Here is a 20,762-nt window from a genome sequence, read left to right on the forward strand (position 1 = left end):
AGTACACCATCCTGACCCAGTGTCCACTGGCAGCTAATGTCTTTAATTCCCTTGTGTCTTGGAGATTTATTTATTGTCTGAATCAATCAATACATATAAAATAATAAGATAAAACTATTATTTTGGTGTTAACGATAGCGTGCAGCCTTCATGAAGTTCATGACTGACACTATTTATGTCTGTAGACAAGGCTGCATTTTTATTTTTGTTGGACCAGTACCAGGTTATGTGCCCATCTTCAGTGGTCATGTATTTTATTTTTCTGCCCACATAGAATCTCTGTAGATGATTTCGGAGATCCTACTTTAGTTTGTAGCTGGTTTTAAGCACATTTTTTTTTTTTTGCGTTATGGATGAGGCAGGTATTGTAAAGCACACTGACTCATGGAAAAAACTACAAGGAAGTGCTGAAAACCAGCTAAAAATATAAAAAAAAAATCTCCAGGAACATTTACAGAGAGCTCAAAAGTAAACTACATTATCATTGAAGATGGGCACCTTATTGGATACTGCCCGGCAAAAATAAAAATAAACACTCAGCCTTGTCTGTAAATATATAAATAATGTAATTCATCAAAAACTGTAATTTAATTTTATATCATAATTGCTGGTAACATTGAAGATCAAAATTATGTCAATAATATGTTTTCTGAAATAAAGTACATAACTAAGCATTGTTCTATACTTAGTTGCCTGTTTACTGTTTCTGTAGCTCGTCCAGGAAGCTCACAAAATCATAGGAGACTCTATTTCTAAAAGTATAAGAAGAGACTTTCTGGAACAATGCACGCCTTTACATTTGGTCAATATTGATGATGATCAAAAATTGGGAATAATTGCTTTACTAAGAAAAGGCCTTAGAACTGTGACAGCACCTGCTCTTCTCCAAGGTATTAATTTTGTGTCCTATTTAAAGTATTAAGTTCCATGTCATGTGTTTAACAGATAGTTATTTTCTTATACTTAGTATAAATTCTTCAAGAAAAGTTTTGTACCACCTCCATATAATTAGGATAATTACAATTCTGTTAGTTGTTGCCATGACAGGACATCCTGTGAAACATTACTATAAGCCTTCTCTGAAAACTACCAAGAACAGATAGTTTGGCATCCCACACAGGATGGACATATATTGGATCTAGTGGCAACGGGTAGACCTAACCTGTTTGAGAATGTCCGCATTGAAACTGGTATCAGTGACTATGCAGGTGTCATAGCACTAATGATTACCAAAGTGCAAAGGGCAGACTAAACAAATAGAAAGATTTATTTGTTCAGTAAACTAGATAAAGAGGCAGTAGTATCATATCTCAGTGAGGAACATGAAACTTTGGTCTGATCAGAAGAATGTAGAGAACTATGGGTCAGGTTTAAAAAAATACTTGATAATGTACTGTACTTGTATGTACCTATTACAACAGTTTGTGATGGGAGGGATCCTTCATGGTTGATAGTCAGTGGCAAGAAACTTCTGAAGAAACAGACTACCGTGTAATAGGTGTAAAACAAAGCATAGGGCTGTAGATAGAGAGGAGCTGAATGAAATACTTTTGGCTGTCAAGAGGATGTTGTGTAAAGACTTCAGTGACTACCAGAGCAGAATGTTAACGAAAGATCTTTCACAAAACGTGAAGAAATTTTGGTTATAAGTAGAGGCCGTTAATGATAACAAAGTTAGTGTAGTGTTCTGACGCTCATGAATGAGACAGGAGGTGAAATTGTGGATAGCAGAGCAATAGTAGAAATGCTTAACTCCATTTTCAAATGTTCCTTTATAAAGGAAAATCCAGGAGTAAAACATCAGTTTAATTCTCACATCACTGCAAAGATGAGACATATAGATACTAATACCAGTGGTGTTGAGAAGCAGATGAAGTCGTAAAAACTGAAAAAAGCTCTGAGACCTGATGCAATCCCAGTTGGATTCTATACCATATATGTGGCTAAGTAAGCACTTAATTTTAATATACTGAATACCCCTTGAACAGAACCCTAGGCATCCATTTGTTGTGGAATCTCAGAATATATTCTAAGCAGAAATATACTGGGGTATAGTGAACATGATGACTTCCTCCATGCCAACCAACATGGATACTGGAAACATCAATCATGTGACACCCAAATCCTGCTTTTCTCAATGACATACTGAAAGCTTCGGATTAAGGTAGTCAGATGGATGCACTATTTCTTGATTTCCAAAAAGCGTTTGATGCAGTGCCACACATACATTTATTATTGAAAACATGTGCATATAGGGTATCAAGCAAGACTTATGAATGATTTAAGGATTTCCTGATGGGGACAGAGCCTGTTGTCTTGGATGGAGAGTCATCCACAGATGGCGAAGTAGCTACTGGTGTGCCCCAGAAGTTGATTGAGACTCATGCTGTTCATGTTGTATATTACCAACCTTGCAGACAATATTATTAATAACCTCAGATTTTTCACAGATGATGCAGTTATCCATAAATAAGTACTGTCTGAAAAAAGCTATACAAATATTCAGTCAGACCTTGGTAAGATTTCAAAGTGCTGCAAATATTGGCAACCTCCTTTAAACATCCATAAATGTAAAACTGTGCACTTCCCAAAACAAAATAGCATTGTATCCTATGACTGCAGTGTCAGTGAGTCACGGTTGGAATCTGTCAACTTATACAAATGCTTATGTAAATAAAATAGAAAGAAACTTCCACATGGGAAAAATATATTAAAAACAAAGATTCCAAGATTTACCAAGCGGGAAAGCGCCGGCAGACAGGCACATGAACAAAACACACAAACACACACACAGAACTACTAGCTTTCGCAACCAATGGTTGCTTCTTCAGGAAGGAGAGGGAAAGACGAAAGGATGTGGGTTTTAAGGGAGAGGGTAAGGAGTCATTCCAATCCCGGGAGCGGAAAGACTTCCCTTAGGGGAAAAAAAGGACAGGTGTACACACACACACACACACACACACACACACACATATCCATCCGCACATACACAGACACAAGCAGACATATTTAAAGGCCTTTAAATATGTCTGCTTGTGTCTGTGTATGTGCGGATGGATATGTGTGTGTGTGTGTGTGTGTGTGTGTGTGTGTGTGTGTGCGCGCGAGTGTACACCTGTCCTTTTTTTCCCCTAAGGGAAGTCTTTCCGCTCCCGGGATTGGAATGACTCCTTACCCTCTCCCTTATAACCCACATCCTTTCGTCTTTCCCTCTCCTTCCTGAAGAAGCAACCATTGGTTGCGAAAGCTAGTAGTTCTGTGTGTGTGTTTGTGTGTTTTGTTCATGTGCCTGTCTGCCGGCGCTTTCCCACTTGGTAAGTCTTGGAATCTTTGTTTTTAATATATACAAATACTTAGATGTTTGAATTTGTGGGGATGTCAAATGGAACATTAACATTGTCTCAGTTGTATTATAAAGCAGGTTTTAGTCCATGATTTATTAGTAGAATATCAGGGAAATGCAATCAATCTTCAAAGGAGACTGCTTACAGAGTACATGTGTGACTGATTCTGGAGCACTTCTCAAGTGTGTGGGACCTGTACCAAATAAGCTCAGAAGGAGACATTGAATGGATACAAAGAAGGACAGTATGATTTGTCACAGGTTTGTTTGATCTGTAGGAGAGTGTCACAAAAATGCTGAAAGAATAGAATTGGCAGACTCTTGAAGACAGACATAAAATACCCCATGGAAGCCTACGTAGAAAGTTTATATCTCACAGGGATCTCAAAGATAAGATTAGACTAATTATAGCATGCGGAGAGGCATCTAAGCGGTTGTAGCCGCCACTCTCCATATGTGAATGGAACAGGAAAAAGCCCTAATAACTAGAACACTGGGACGTACGCTCTGCTGTACCCTTCTCAGTGCTTTGTAGTGTATGGATGTAGCTGTATATAACAGTAAATTGGTGTGGACTTAGATTGAAGGAGTACAGGGCTTAAAAATTAGCTTTATGAAGCCAAAAATTAACATAAATCTGAACTAAAAAGAAACATACATGTGAAATCAAAATCGACTGCTGCGTAACAATCACTGCCATGCTCGACCACATTCATTATAAAAAGTTGAGCACTTCCTCCGTTTGCTGTTCACACTGTGGCCAAGATGTTGCTGGTCAAGTCTGTCCTACTCTTCTACATAGTCCTCCTGAACTCCAGTTCAGTGCACAAGTCTTCTGTGCCTTTTTTGTACACCTTGGTGCAGAGGATTGTGTCTGTCATTGGTTATAAATGTCTTAAGTCCAGATTGATCATATGAGATGGTCGAATACTGTCTGGAGTGACTTAGTCCTCCCTGTTACTTCAAAAGGTAGTGGACAGTTCTGCTTCGTTTTTTGTGGTCCACAAGTCATCATTTATAGGTAACAATCATCAGTTGGTGATTTTGACAACAGGTGACTCTACAAGTCAGATCTTTGATTAAAATATTTCATTATGTGACACACAATTCTTTACTACCATAGTGGCATATTCACCAGATCAGTATTCTGTACTGTTGGCACTCATAGCTTGTAAGAAGCATCAGTGCCCTGTAAAAATAGAAAGGAATTTCTAACAGTATGGTTGTATGAGTTCGAGTTAATGTGGGAAGTGCCCCACTTTGAGTGACTAAAATCAAATAAAAAATGCATTTAAAATACAGAGATGTGAATTTTGTACAATACATGAGAGACATGTATTTTCAAAACTCTGCAGTTGTGTACAATCAATGTTCAAAGGCTAAGGAATATAAAGACTAGAGAAACAAGTTGCTGAAAAAACAGGCAATTGGGATGTTTGCATGGGATACCAAGTAAGGCACAAAAGCTAGATTTTACAGGAGAAGTGAAAAAAGTTTTGTGAGTATGTTACAAGTGAGTTTAAGTTGTAAAAACTTGTTGTGAAGCATAAAAACCTCATATGAAAGAATCACATGCACTACAAACACATGAGACATTGCCCAGTGTCATCTGTTTGCAGACATGGATTAAGTTGGACAGGTGTCTTGTGTAAAACATATTAGAATGAGTCAACATTGACATGAACGTCACTTGCTGTATTCCCATTCAATTCTGCAGATAATACTTGAAGGCATTCAAGGTTTACTGTTGCCATATTCAAGGGTTTTCTTGTCTTTCTCTGGTTGCACACTTACCTTCTGTTTGGTCATCATTAGTTCACAGGTTGTGCAATTATCTGTATGGAGATAGTAAAATGAAAGCTTCTTGAAATATTTTCCAAATACCCAATGATAGAAATGCTGATCGATGCTCATTGTGGCATATTCTATCTGAAATGCATGGTAGTGCTATAGTTATTTAAATATAGACTTAAAAATAGCTTAGGTGTTTGTTGTAAAACTAACTTTGTTATGTTGGGAAGAAGGGAATTTGAGCTTTGATTAAACCAGCAGTTTATTCTGTGTATTTCAGCTTGTAACACTGAGTGAGGTGGCACAGTGGGTAGCACACTGGACTCGCAGTTATGAGGACAGCAGCCCAAACCCCTGTCTGGCCATCCAAATTAAGTTTTTCGTGATTTCCCAAAATTGTTCCAGGCAAATGTCATGATGGTTGCTTTGAAGGGGCACAGTCAATTTCCGTCCCCATCCTTGATAAAATCGGAGTGTGTGCTCTATCTCTACTGACCTCTATGTTGATGGGATGTTAAACTCAGTTTTCCTTCCTTCCTTCCTTTCTTCCTTCAGCTTGTGGCAGTGAGATAGAGGTGTCATTCCTTGAAGGGTTGATAAATGATGTTCCTTCTTGTCTTTTTTTCTTTATTTTACTTTGCTCTTCTTCCTTTTCCCTTCAACCCTTCTGCCTGAAGAAGGAGCCAGTGGCTCCAAAAATCTACCAAATGTGCTGTAATTGAATTTTGAATTCAGAGAGTTTGTCCACACTTTGAGCACCCTTTCCTTCAGTATGACAATGCCAAACCATGCACAAGTGCTGGAACATCTGCAATAATCTGACACTTTGGGTTCACTTTCATTTATTATCCTCCATACAGTCTCGACTTGACCCCATACAATTTTCATCTCTTTCCAAAACTAAAAGAATGCCTTTGAGGACTTGATAGTGATGAAGTGGTGCAAGGAGAGGTAAGGTTGTGGCTGCATAAACAAAGTCAAACATTCTACTGTGGTGTTATCAAAAAACTGTCTCTTGTTGGGAGAAATGTGTTTATGATCATGGTGACTATGTTGAGGAAGAAATTTGTAGGTGTGGAGAATAAATATGTGGAATTCTACTAACATTTGTTTTAGTTAAAAATTCATAAGAGTTTTCACGTAAAAGGTTCAAAGATAGCACTTTCCAGTACTTCTTTGTATGTTCAAAAAGATGGCTTCAGAAGAATGGACATACAATATTTATATTGAATAACTGTAGAACGCAATTTATACTTTGTAAATCACCTAGAAAATTTTAGTTATGATATTCAAATAAGTTAGCTGATTTATTGTTTGCTTAAAACAATAGTGCCATTGTTAATATATTGCCAGAACATCAAATAAATGCACAAAAATTATCCAGTCTACCCTGCAATGGAAATTCCAGATTGGAATAACAGCAATATGAAAAGGATGGACTGCCGCTTATCAGACAGTGGAGGCATTGAGTCACAGAAGGGCATCAAGAAAAAGGCAGCTAAAAATTTAAGCTTTTGGATGAAAAGATCCTCCTTTGGAAATAGAAAAAAACACACACACACCCATATTCAACAACTCACACACATGGCCACTGTTCCTGCCACTGGAATCCAAATCTTGGAGATAATGACCATCTACATGTGAGTTACATCTGTAGGAATGTGTATGTTGTTTTCTATTTCCAAAGGAGGACATTCTTGTCCAAAAGCTTAAATGTTTAGCAATTTTTTTCTTCGCACCTGTCTGCGACTCAAAGCCTCTGTGTAGTGAGTAGCAGTCTATCCTTTTCATGTTGTTGTTATTACAGTTTATCCTACCTAATTAAAAAAATGATTGGTTGCTCTCATTTTGTAATCATGCTGATGTATTTCACAGATTATATTTGAGTGCATTATTAAGATGAACTGTTTTATTTGTAATGTGAGCTTATTAATAAGGGTGGGCTCATTCAGTGATAGTAATTGAGAATGGCATGACTGTGTGTTTATCATCCCAGTGCAGTGTTCTTAATTTATTCAGACTGGTGGGTGTTATATGTTCATTGCATAATTAACATTGGAGTACATTATACACAATCTGTTCCAAGCAGGTAACCATATAGCATTTATTAATCTGTTTTATGGAAAGCAAGCCTTTAAATGTAAAACTATACATTTTTAAATTGTGTGTTTCTACATTGTTTCTGAAAATACTTTTTTTGTGTGTCCCCCATTTCACTTTTGGATGCTTATTGTATAATTAATTTTCATGTTCAGATATGTTGTTTTGAGTTTTTCCTTTTCGTTGTGCTATAAGATTTTTGTCTAGAACTGCTTGTTACATTTGCCCATTTATATTACTGTCTTGGAGATGTACTTGGATAGTGAAGTTCAAATATCCTTTCTTAAAATGTAATAGCCTTCTGTTACTGTGTTTCCTATTGCTCCTGTTCTTCTATTTACATTTGATGCACCAGGAACTTCCACATAGGAATCTCAGAAGTTTTCGTGGTTCATATATGGTGCCATTTACCCATTCCACCAGGACTTCCTGTAGTAACTACACACACAAATAAGTATTTGCTTAGTGCATGAATCACTTGAATGAGAAAACAGTTCAGAAGTTCCATACATAGTCCGAGTACAATGCCAGCCTGAATCCAACACAATGCAGAGAGTCCTGAGAGTGAAGTCAAGTCAACTTTAGGAAAGAACATCAGGATGGCTGGGTGTGCTTTGCTCTGGAATTATATCAGGTAGATGGCTTGTCAATCTCTCAAGGTGCCACTGTCTGTCAGCTGCATATGCCGATCACACTTTGATGCTGCCCTTAACATTTGATTGTGCCATTGCCTGGAGGCCAGATTGTACCACTGCATGGAGGCCAGACATGCACCACAGGACAGCGTGAGTAAGTTGATCCATGACAGCTTGCACCGGCACCTCGAATCCCTTCTACAGCAGCCACCGAGGTGCTGACATGACACGAGTGGTAATGTAGGGTGACCACAGTGCTCTCCCCTTGGAGGAGAAATTGTGAGATGGTGTGACCGAGGCATCCCTCTCTTGCAGTGTGGGACGCCCTATAGCATTCAGGAAAATGACATCACCCAAGTCTTTCTGAGCACTGTCGATGGATACCTTCGGTGTGGACAGAAGTTCCTTGTTGGCTGTAACAGGAGACTAGGTCTGGAAATTGCCTTGGCAGTGACGATTCCACCATAGGTGGATGCCCGATGGTGCAACACCAACCGGGGGTGGGGGCAGTGTCGGAGCTAGATCCACGTGGACATCCAGTGCCTCTGCAGCAGAAGCATGAGCTGGTGGGGATGGTACCTGTGAACCACCATCCAGTGCCCCTGATGCTCATTTCGGGGACTGGAAAAAAATACAGCAGATGAAGGGTGGTGGGCAAGGGTGAGCTTAACACAAGAGTCAAAGAAGGTACCCCCAGGGATGGAGAAGAAGATGAAAACCCAGGCTCCAGGAGGGAGGAAGACTCAGTAGGTGTGTGTTGGGGAGGCAGAGGGCGGTCCCCCCACCCACGGGGATTGTTGGTTGCAGTGGCGGGCCACCAGACCGTCCTCCATCTGCAGCGTGAACCCTCACCAGCCGTGCTGCCTTCAATGACTGCCAGAATCCAGTACTGATGGAACCAGAGGTGTAAGCCTGGACGGGGTCCCTGGCGCGTAGCGTGGTGATGGAGACATCCTAGGTGGGCATGGGATAGGCAGCAGGAGGTGCAGCACCATGCGTGGCTAGTTCAGTGCAGCATTTCAGTAGGTTTCTTTTAACCAATCAGCATGGACATATAAGAACTGAGAAAATATGTGAGCTTTTCTTTGTCTGTGTGCTCTCTGTCGATGTCTTCTTTTGCATTTTGAAAGTCTGTATGAGGCATTCTGCTTCCCCATTCGACTGAGGGTGGAACAAGGTGCCCTGATGTACTGGATACCATGTTGCGCTCCAAATTCGTGAAAAAATCTGTGAGATGAACTGTGGGCCATTGTCCATCTGTGGGGGAGGTCTTCTACGGAGGAGATCCAGTTTAGGGCCTATAACTTCCATTCCACAATTATGGAACAACAGTTTACGACATTTGGAAACCGAGCGTAGGCATCTACAAAAATCAACTAATATGCATCCAAAAAAGGGGCCTGCGATATCCAGGTGGACACACTCATATAGCTGTGAAGGTTCTGGCCTTGGCGAGTAACATTGGTGCTGTGCATCCTAATGGCCTGCACACTTGAACCAGTGACCATGGTGCAAGAGGAGAAGAATGTCCTACCTGAGCGAGGCAGGAATGACCAACTGCAGCACTGCATGTTCTGTAGCCAACAAAATTACATCATTGATGAGAGTCAGTCTATAGTGGAGAAAAAAAAAATTATGGGCAGGACCTGATGCTTGACCTAGAAGCTTTTTCGGCCATCCCCTCTGGTTGTATTGTCACACCTTGTGGAAAATAGGATCCAAACCGACCACGTCAGCGACGTTGAAGTTCATAATAGGGAAGGTATCCTTGGTGAAGGTAAAAACAAATGATTTTTTTCCCCAGTCGAAGCTGGTCAGGACTCGTAGGGAGATGTGCTAGTGCATCTTTGTTGGAGTGCTGAGCCACAGAACAGAAGTGAATCTCATAGTGATAACGACTGGGGAACAGTGCCCACTACTAAAGTCTTATGTGCTGTTTTGTCTGCCACATGTTCTATGGGGATCTATGGTCCTAAAGAAGGAGACTAAAAGCTTGTGATCCATTACTATATGAAATTTGACACCATGTAGAAACACATGAAACTTCTTGGAATCATTAGTAATAGCTTCCTTCTTCATTCGAGAATAATTCTTCTCCACCACATTGTATGTCTTTGAGGCAAACACAGTCAGCTGTTCTCAAATGTCACGATTGCAATGGGCCAGTACAGCCCCAGGCCATACTGACATGCAACCGTCACCACTACAAGCTGTCTGCCTAGCTGAAAAGTGGCCAGGCATGTGGCGGAACAATGACTGTCCTTCAGATTTTGAATGTTTGGCCACATGCTGGCATCCAAACAAATGACATGCTTTTTTTCAGTAACTGATTGGTAGGATGCCACAGTAGCTGCCTGTGATATGAATTTTTGGTAATAAACAAACTTTCCTAAAAAAAAACTTGGTGCTCCTTTACATTAACAGGCCTATGGAAGGTGTCAATAGCCGCAACATGATTGTTTGTCTGCTGGAACCAACCAACAGGAAATGACATGTTACAGGTATTTAGTAGGGCTGGGAGAAATGCGATTTTTCCCTTGAGATCTGCATCGTGCAGAGTATGAAACAGAAGCCTGAGATTCTGTAGATATTCCTTGGCAGTGATACCCATGACTACAATGTCATCTAGATAGTTAATGCAACTAGGAACATGTGTGAGTTGCTCCAAAAGTCATGGAAATGGGCCGGAGTGCTGGCACCCCGAAAAACAAGTGGCTGTGCCTGTAGAGACCATAGTGCATGTTGATTATGAGTAACTGCCATGAATCCTCCTCCAGGTAGTTGTAAATATGCCTCTAACAGGTCCAGGTTTGAAAAATACTGTCCCCTCTGCTAGTTTTGTCATCAGTTCTTCTGGACATAGGATGGCATGTGTGTTCAACACATACTGTGCATTAATTGTCACATTGAAATCACTGTATAGATGAAGCTTCCCAGTAGGCTCTTTAATCATCACTAATGGCCTAGCTCATTGGCTTGGACCACGGGTGGCCAAGATTTCAGCTTCATGAACGATGCTGAGGCTTGCTTGCCAAAGTGCTCTGCCTTACTGCAAACTTCAGCTATCGCCATGTTGTGCTGCCTGAGCAGGAGGAGGGGAAAGGGGGAAACTGCAAAAGAGTTGTATTTAAATGGCAGTGCAGTTGCACTGCATACAATTTGAGTTCATATTTCTCAGCATCACAGACCACAAATGAAAGAAATTTTCAATATTATTTAATTATTTTTGGCACACTAAAGAGGTAGTATAATTTTTATCTGGTGCAAATTGTTGGCATATGAATGGACACAGACAATTTCACAGATTTTTGCACTCAGGTTGCCATGTAATTGTAACTTACTTACTGTCATCATCAAAAAATGGTCTTTCATACACATATGTTTATCAGAATGTTGTAGCAGTTTTTGTGAAGATGTGAAAACTCTGTTTGAGGCAAACAATGAAAATGTCGTGGACAGTTTTAACATAAAAGGATTTGTCCTCAAAGCAAGAATTATAATGCACATCAATCAGTTATATCTGCACATGGACAGGGGCCTTTCAACTGAAACAGCAAATGGTCTCAAAAACAGATGTAACATTGGCAGTGTCCTCAGAATATTTGAAAAACTATCCTTGTAATTCTTCCAAGGCCACAGCTAGTTCTTCAAATGTTGCAGTTTCTGTAACACTAGTGAGCTTTGGGTACTGGATTGTGTTTTCAAGAATTTATCCCTTCTGCAGAGCAATTTTCTTTTTAAATGCATCCCCATCAAACCAAAAATAAATTGTTTCTCACTTTGCAATATCTTACTGTGGGCAGTCAACTCCACTTGAAATGCAGGGTCTGCAATCTATTCTGGATGTTCTAATTTTCATTCTTGTATTCCTTTTTCCTTTGTAAATTCAGCAATAATGCATTTTAAATCAAAAAATCTTTCTGGGCATGCTCCTTGATCTAACCAATGTACTTCACAATAATATATAAAGTCTCCATTCTCTTCATTTAATTCCATCGAAAACTGGTGCAATTGACAGTGGAAAAATGGATGGAACTTAAGAAAATTTACTGTACATACTACTGATTTATTCACATGCTCCATGCCTGCAAATTTAGCACAAAGTGCTTCTTGATGTACAGAACAGTGAACCTTGTCTGTCAACTGTTGTAATTTTTTGCTCTTTCATTGTCAGCTAAATCTTTAAATTATTTCTGCATGGTATTGTAAACACATTTTACTGTTCATTGTTAAAGGCTTATGAAGATAGACCACTATACGCCTTTTTTGTGCAAACAGGCATTGGACCTGTGAATGTCCTTCATATCCTTCATATCATGAACAAATAGCAAACAGTAAATAGCACTGACACCACAATTCCACTGAAGTGAAGAAAGATGTGCCGACGAAAAACTACCGCACCACAGTACAAAATGAAATATCAAGCTGTACAAGGTACTTCCAAGAAAAATTGAGCAAAGCCAAGACAGGCAAAGCTGTGGTCTGCACATGGCCTGCCTGTCTGGCTTACGCGTGATTTGGCATGCTGTGGCCATCTCTGGACTAAACAATATATGTTCAGCAACACCTAAACAGTACACCTGTCAAGTTCTTTTCTAGCTTGGTCACAAAGTGAGGTGGCACTGGTCTAACTCTGAAGAATCAAATTTGCGCCGTCAGCTTAAGAGCAATGTGTGCCTAATGATCTGTGGCCTTGCCTAACCCAGGCGAAAAAAGTCCGAAAATTCCTTACAACATTCATACAATTCCTGATATGGCAAAGGTTGGAAACTACGTTAATTGATTCTCCAACCTTGAACCCAAACACAGAATTAGCAAGCTGGTCATGGCATACTGCCACAGTGCGTCCTTTCTTCCTACAGTGGTGACAAAAAGACCAACAAGTAGGGCAGACTGATCGAACATGTTGAACAAAATAAGAAGGGCAAGAACGCAGGAGCATGCAGAAACCAATCCATGGACATGTTGGTGTGGAGCTTGGTAGCTGGGCACGCTGTACCACTGCAGTGTCTGCTTCTGAAGTTGTGATGGTATGCGAGTGCGTACCGTCATCTCAGAAGAATGTAGGTTGCATTAGGTACTGGGAGATGAAGGAGCTTGCGCAGGATAGATTAGCATGGAGAGCTGCATCAAACCAGTCTCAGGACTGAAGACCACAACAACAACAACAACAACAACAACAACAACCGTCATCTAAGTTGACATTGGTCCGTCCACCCAGAAATCCAACTGGTGGCCCGCCTCCTGAGGAACTTCAAACAACTGAGAAAGAGAGAGGACTTCTTCCAAGCTGAGTTCTTCGAATTGCAGCACCCATTAGTGGACCTCTTTGTCGAGAGCTGATCTAATGATAGCATCCCTAACCACAGTATCAGGATAAGACTTCTTAGACTGAAAAGTAACGAAACAGCACTTTTTACTAAGGCCTTCAACTCTACAGCCCAAGCCTGATAAGATTGATGGTTTCGCTTCCTGCACTGATAAAACTCCGCTCTTGTGGAAATAAATATGAGTATGCTGGCAGTACTATGACATCAACAAGTGACACATTTAGTCAAATGTAAGGGATGCAGGATCCTGAAGAGAAACTAACTTTCCTAACAAGTGGTAAATTCGGTGTGATATCCATGGTGGAAAGAGGTCTTCAATGGAACAGGCATATGATATCTTGAAGACTGCAAAGTGTCGTCATAGATTTTTCTTGTACACTTCTCAGTACTCAGCAGCCTCATTGTAGATGAGGAAAGGAGGCAGGTGAGCTGCCAGTTGCTAAGGCCTTGCTAATAGGATGGTCAACACTCTGTCCAGCATGGTAGTTTGCTCTTGTTGTTGCAATTCCAGACATTGTGGCTTTCCAGCTGTTGCTGCAGTAATCTTGCAGCACTACCTCCAAGGTCGCACATGTCGACATTGTTGAATAGGCAAAAAACGTGTGAATGTTCCACTGCACTTGTCACCACTTACGCAATAACTATTAACACAAATAAGTACAAGCATAGTGCATTAATCACTTTAATGAGATAACAGTTTAGAAGTTCCATACACAGTCTGAATACAATGCCGGGCTGAATGCAGTTAAGTGCAGAATGACCCCAAGAGTGGAGTCCAGTTAACATGCAGAAACATGATAACAGAATGGCTGAATGCACACTGCTCCATGATTATATCAGGTAGATTGCATTTTCACTCTCTCAAGGTGGCACTGTGTGTTGGCTGCACACGCCAACTCTGATGCTGTGCTACCTTCAATGTTTAATCATGCCACTGACTTGCAGTTTGCCCTGCACGGGGGCATGTAAGTTGAATCATGATGGCTTGCGCCGGTGCCTTACGTCCTGCTATGTCAGTGGCTGCCAAGGTGCCAGCACAGTATGAGTGGTAACATAGGGTTGCCACATTTGTGATGATCTGATTTACACCTAATATTTATCAACACTGAGTTATTGATATTTGTTGGACTAATGGCTGCTTCATTCACATCCATCCCACTTTCAGTGAAGCATAAAAACATAATATGGGATAGAGCAACACATGAACAAAATCTTATTTTTTGTTTCAGAATTTTTGGTTTGGTTTCTTGGAAACACGGAAGAAAATGAATTGCCAAGATCTGAAACTCCTCCGGTATTAAATGTTATAGACTGCTGCTTACATAAAGCAGATGATATTAGTCTTGAAGCATTGCAGTTGTTCCAGGTAAATAGGTCTATGTTGTGATGATACTGCCAGTTAATGGATAATGTTAGAAATAGATCACTGGTGTTTTCACATGTTTTTCCTCTAAGCTTATAAACATTCTTCCTGATCATTGGTATATTGTAATTCTTTTTTGTTCTAATTCCATTGAATTTTTGTATCAGTGACACAGTGTTATAGCCACATCATAACATATTCATAATATTTTAAAAGAAAAATTATAATAAGAAATAGTGAAGTATGAAATGTGGAATTAAAGTAATAATATTGAACCTATATCATAAGAATTTACATTATATTACAAGGCTTAATAATGAGCAATGGAAAGGGATAGAAATTGGGTGCTCCCGTGGAATGATTTTGTATTATCACTTTAAATAAAGGGTCTAAATCTGTTTGTGGTGAAAGGCAGTAAATTCAAGTATGGTTTGTTTTATGCAGTTCAAAGTAATTATTGCTTAAAAATACAAGGTGTCCCAGGAGGAATGGCCAGTATTGAGGAATATGACAGGAACAATCATTTGAAGCAAAAACGTCTAATAAAAACAGCCTTTAGAATCCTTACCTTAAGAGCTATGAGCACAGCTTCATTTTGCCTTGAAGGAATGATCAATGTTCAGGAATATCATAAGAATAATCATTCAAAGCAACAAAAGTCTAGTAAATATGGGCTCTAAAATACTTACCTTAATAACTATGAGGATTTCTTCATTTTGGATACTGTGAAACAAATCCCTTCTACTGCAAACTCTTTGCTTTTCATATTTTTGGGAGGAAATGGTAAGGACCAATACAAGAAAAAAATGTCCAGTAAACATGGGTTGTAAAATGCGTACCTTAAGAGCTACGGGCACATGTTCAATAGAAGAGATGTGTTTCACAGTAGCGAAGATGAACAAGTGCTCATAGCTCTTGAGGTATGCACTTTAGAGCCCATCTGGACATTTTTCCTTGTTTTAGTCCTTACTACTTCCTCTGAAAATATGGAAAGAGAAGAGCTTGCAATAGAAGAGATTTGTTTCACAGTATTGAAGGTGAAGAAATGCTCATAGTATGTAAGATAGCCTATGTGTTTTAGAGCCCATGTTTACTTGACTTTTTTGCTTTGAATGATTGTTGATTGTTCCTATCATATCCCTGAATACTGACCATTCCTCCTGAGACATCATGAACAGATCTGTCCAGTACAAGATGTAGCTTCTTCTGTTCTGCAAAATTACATTGGGGTAGAGTCACTGGCCAATTCACATGTTCAGGAGGTGTCATTTCAGTACTGCCAAAAGACACATTTAAAAATGGAAACATTAATAATTGCTTTTGGAATTGTAAGAGAGGAAAATGAATACTTTTGTGAAAGTTAGAAAGTAGTTGTAGTCACCCAGGCACCAGGATGAGAAAGATCCACCTGTTATTAGTATGAAGGGAGATAATTTTTTTTATTGTTTTTAATGTACATAAGTCTTGGATCTCCAAGACAAATTAAAAAAAAAGAAAAAAAAAATGTTGCACCTGTGTCAGGAGAGTGCATTGTGTTGTAAGTATAAAAATATGGAATATGACTAGTTCAGTCTGCTACCTGACAACAGGACTTCTACCCAAGAACTGTTGCTGTTATTGACTTCAGAGTGAGACTCCCCAGTCTGAAATACACTCTTTGAAATTCTTAAGTTAACCGGGATAAAATAAAGGGAGCTAAAGGATATCCAAAACTGTAACAGAAGCCAGACTACCATTATAAGAGTTGAAGCGCATGAAAAGGAAGCAGTAGTTGACAAGGAAACAACAAAGGGCTGTATCCAATCCCTAGGTTATTCAAATTATATATTGAGCAAGCAGAGAAAACCTAAGCAAAATCTGGAATGGACTTGGAAGATCAGTTGAAACGAAACAATAGTTATGTGAAGAAAAGTTACTATATAATCATGAACTAGAGTAATACTAGGGTAACATAATTTCATCAAATCAAATCAGGCTCTGCTGAAGTATATATCAGAAATAAGACACTGAAAGTAGTAGATTATTTTTCCTATCTTTGCATCAAAATATGGTGGTCAAAGTACAATGTGTACAAAGTGCAGGGGAGGAGGAGGGGAGGGGGGCAGAGAGAAAAAGGACTTGTTTACAGCAAATATAAATTAAGTGTTAGGAAGTCTGTCATGATGGATTTGTTTTGGAATGTAGCAGTGGTGGAAGTGAAATGTGGATGACAAACAGTACAAACTTGAAGAGAATAGGACCTCTTGAATTATGGTGCTACAGAAGAATTTCAACAATTTGACAAATAGATTGTGCAACTGACAAAAAATTACTGAATTGAACTGCGGAGAAAAGAAGTTTATGATACATCTTGACAAAAAGGAGACATTGGTTGATAGGACATAATACCAAACCACTTACAAGAAGACCACACTGCAATCAGATTTTTGTATTTTTTTTTATATTTATGGTACCTGAAGTTCAAAAAAATACCAATACTCCAAAGTAGTTTGATGCAACTATCAAAAATTCTTGAGAAAATTGGCTTACAAGTTTTCTGAGCAACTGTAATTCACCAAATTTACACCGATTTTCGACAGGTCGCATGGCTAAATTGGTACTGCTTGAGACTAATAGTTGATGATTGCAGTCTTGTTTCAATATTTATTTATTTATTTTTTCCCCTTCACTCAGTTTGAATGCCTATGTCATTTGAATATAAAATTTATCAAATATATATTTTACTATTGTTCACTTTATGAAGAGTTAAACCATCATCACTGATGAGTGTAGCTGTGCAATATGTAATTAGCAATAAGACGGTGTGCATTCTTCATAAAAATGATGGATATTTGTCAACTTGCATATATTTGATGACTTTGTTTAAATGATACAGGTATCTTGACTGACAAAATGAGGGTGAAACACAGCAATCCAGTGATTACCAATTTCATGTGCTACCAATTTCATGTGCTACCAATTGAGCCACGCAGCCCGTAGAAGAATCATATGAACTTCAGTGAATTAAACTTCTTCAAAAAACCTCAAAATCGATTTTCTTGAGAATTTTTAAGTTGCACTCAACTGCTTTGACAGATTGTCGTATTTGAATCCCGTACTTCATGTACCAGAAGTACGTAAATTACAAAAATCCAGTTGCCTTGTGGTTTCCTTGGTAGTAGTAGACTGTACATCTTATCATTATACAAGCTATAACATAACAGTACTGCTGCATATCTGATGCATGATTATGACATATTGGTACTGAAGGGCTATAAAGGTAATGAAAGAGTTCTGTTAACTCATAGTTCGTATGCTGATGAGATGTATTGTATACCAAGCGATTATACCTATATGAAGTTTGATTACAATCCAGCAGGACATTTGCAATGATAGACTTCTGCAGTCATGAATTCTTCCTCATTTCCTCAAGAGATAAGAGGTTAAAACCTTATGGTTATGTACTACCAAGACTGTATGATCTTCCTAATGACTTAGTGAAACATTTTGCTTCCTTGTTGAGACCATTGTCAGCCAAATGCTCACATCATACATCAGTGGATGGCAAGCCCTCCATCTAAATATTGTGGACCATTTAGTTAGCTTTAATGTAGTATCTCTTTTTACGAAGGTCCTCTCGCAAATTCTTGAGCACCAGTCGGCAATAAGTCTCAGGCAGACATCACTGTTTTGTTTCAGCACGCTTTTTCCTTGCCCTATTTTATGTTCAACTATGAATATTTTGAACAGACTGACAGCATCACCATGAGTAGCTGTCTGTTTCACCTGTTAGCCAATCTTTTTATGGAGAACTTAGAGGAGACAACACTTAAATCAGTGATTCTTAAAAAACTGTACTTTGGAGGTATACATATGATACTTTCATAGTATGGCTTCATTGAGAAAATAAATTAAAGGACAACAGCTCAGCTTGTGAGGCGGCGAGTAGAAATAATTTTGGTGGTTCACCGATATTTTACGAGAGCCTGACAACTATTTTTGTGGTCAGCCAAAAAGTGATGGAGAACATACTGAGCGTAGTTCCCAGTCTACACACCCACATTCTTGTTCAGCCCACTGAAATAAATGCTTCTATTCTCTGTTTGCTTAGCGGCATCAGGACTATGATTATAAATGAAATTTTAGAGTTCTAATTGATACATATGCTTAGTACAGTTTCTCATGCACAACAGGAAGTATTCATTATGCTCATACTGACAGTAAATCTCTCTATCCTAAACAGCATTATGAGCAGTTCAGAGGCGACCTCAATGGTAAGTTTGTGACTAAGCAAGCCGGGGTAATTTTACTTCCCCTTTTGTTTTACCTTATCTGCCTCCTTTAATCCGTGTTTTTTTTTTATTTATTATTTTTGTAACTAATTGCTATAAACATACTTGAGTACAATATGCATTTTCATAAAAGAGAAAGGTCAGCCCTCAGTTTCTCAGTTTTAAAGAATATAACATGACTTCTAATTTTGTGCTTAGTTTCATGTATGTAATTGATTTTCTAATTTATTTTGACTATTCCTAGTTAATACTTTCATTGTAGGGTGAAATCAGTAATTGTTTTGTAACTTAAATTCTATTGTTGACTTATAAACAAATATATATTCTGTAATAATTGTAAACATTTGGAAGACGACATACTAGTAATCTTAAAGTATCTATTTGGCTCTGTTCAAAACTGTGTTAGCAAAGTCAGCCTTTAATTAATTCCAAAGTACTTAACAGTTTTGTCAAGTTTTGTTTGTGTAACAACCTCTGTTAATTTCATCATTTAAACAAATAATTCGTCCTAACTCTTGTGGTAGAAGAAACTGTTAAAAAGAACCAATTTTTCTATGTGTTCAGTTAATCGAATGAGTTAAGTTTTAATTGTTATTTCTATAAATTTAACTTCGAACAATGTGTTGTTGCAGTACCTATTATTGTGAGGATATATAAGGGCCCAATTTTTGGTCCCGAGACAGTCAGTCCACAGCCGAGTTTCAGACGAGAAATCTATGTCAATTAGAACAACAACAATGCTTCAATGTAACTGTGAAATAAGTGTTACACAGTTAGGCAATGTGATAAAAAAAATGACAGTGTGTGCTCCATACATACCTTTTTATTCTTCAAGAATTGTGAACTATGTGCTATAGGCTTTTGTTGCTCGTAGATGTTCAACAGGAAACTATTGTAGCAGTATTTCAATGTTCACCTGCAACATATTAATGAGGCTTATCAAAAGTTAAACAATAGTTCACTGGCCATATTAAATGTGTATATGGGGAGGGGGTTGTGAAAAGTAAAAGTAAACAACAGCGAAACACAGATGTGTACCTGTCAGCTACATAATTCACAGTAGACAGTACTGTACTTCCACCCCCTATTTTTTCAGCCAGTACATAAACACCAAGGACGATCAATGAAGAAATAAAGCAGGGAACATTGTCACAAGTTCCTACCAAATTGTCTTCCGCCCTGACTACATATACTCAAAATAAATGCTCTTCACCAAAATGGAAGATAATTGCCACCACTTGCAACGCAGATTTGTAAATATCACGGACGGCACACTAACAGTTACTTTATCAAAAATCTAAGCGATCCAGGACAGTGTACAGTCCTCGCAAGTTCATATCTGTTATTACTGAAAGCTGGCGTTTTGCAACAGCCCGTCTCTGACATAATCCGAGGCAGCGCCACTCCGGCATTTGACAGATTCGGATCTTAGAGTGGCTGGGTGTGAGGTTAAGCCTGGTCTTGCTTCTCGGGCTGTATTTATATATCTGGAACAGTGGACGGCCGAGAGAACACCTACTGTCATCTGCCTTATGCATATCTGTTATTACTGAAAGCTGGCGTTTTGCAACAGCCCGTCTCTGACATAATCCGAGGCAGCGCCACTCCGGCATTTGACAGATTCGGATCTTAGAGTGGCTGGGTGTGAGGTTAAGCCTGGTCTTGCTTCTCGGGCTGTATTTATATATCTGGAACAGTGGACGGCCGAGAGAACACCTACTGTCATCTGCCTTATGCACACGGCAGCAGTCTCTAAATGGCAGCTTCCTTGTACACACAATATTTAATGACAGTTATGAATTAATTTAGAATCTTCTTAATTTTTGCATGCATGTAGGTAAGTTGGTTGATATCTCAGTAATAGTTTCAGCTGACTTGCATAAAAACTTTGCCTTCTAGAATTTTCAGAACGGAACTGACAGTAGATCA

The 20,762-nt window shown here is 39.0% G+C and overlaps 1 protein-coding gene across 4 annotated transcripts in view; it reads left to right on the plus strand.

Annotated features, from left to right (window-relative positions):
• Positions 1-20,762, plus strand: part of LOC126267093 (FHF complex subunit HOOK interacting protein 2A-like) — a 227,057-nt gene that overhangs the window by 120,971 nt on the left and 85,324 nt on the right. For all 4 annotated transcript variants that reach the window (XM_049971961.1, XM_049971960.1, XM_049971964.1 and 1 more), the window contains 2 exons: positions 713-890; positions 14,429-14,565. In XM_049971961.1, coding sequence (XP_049827918.1) covers positions 713-890; positions 14,429-14,565 — 315 coding nt within the window. The remainder of the gene's footprint in view (positions 1-712; positions 891-14,428; positions 14,566-20,762) is intronic.

This window comes from Schistocerca gregaria, chromosome 4, assembly GCF_023897955.1.
Source record: "Schistocerca gregaria isolate iqSchGreg1 chromosome 4, iqSchGreg1.2, whole genome shotgun sequence".
Classification (NCBI taxonomy): Eukaryota; Metazoa; Arthropoda; class Insecta; order Orthoptera; family Acrididae; genus Schistocerca; species Schistocerca gregaria.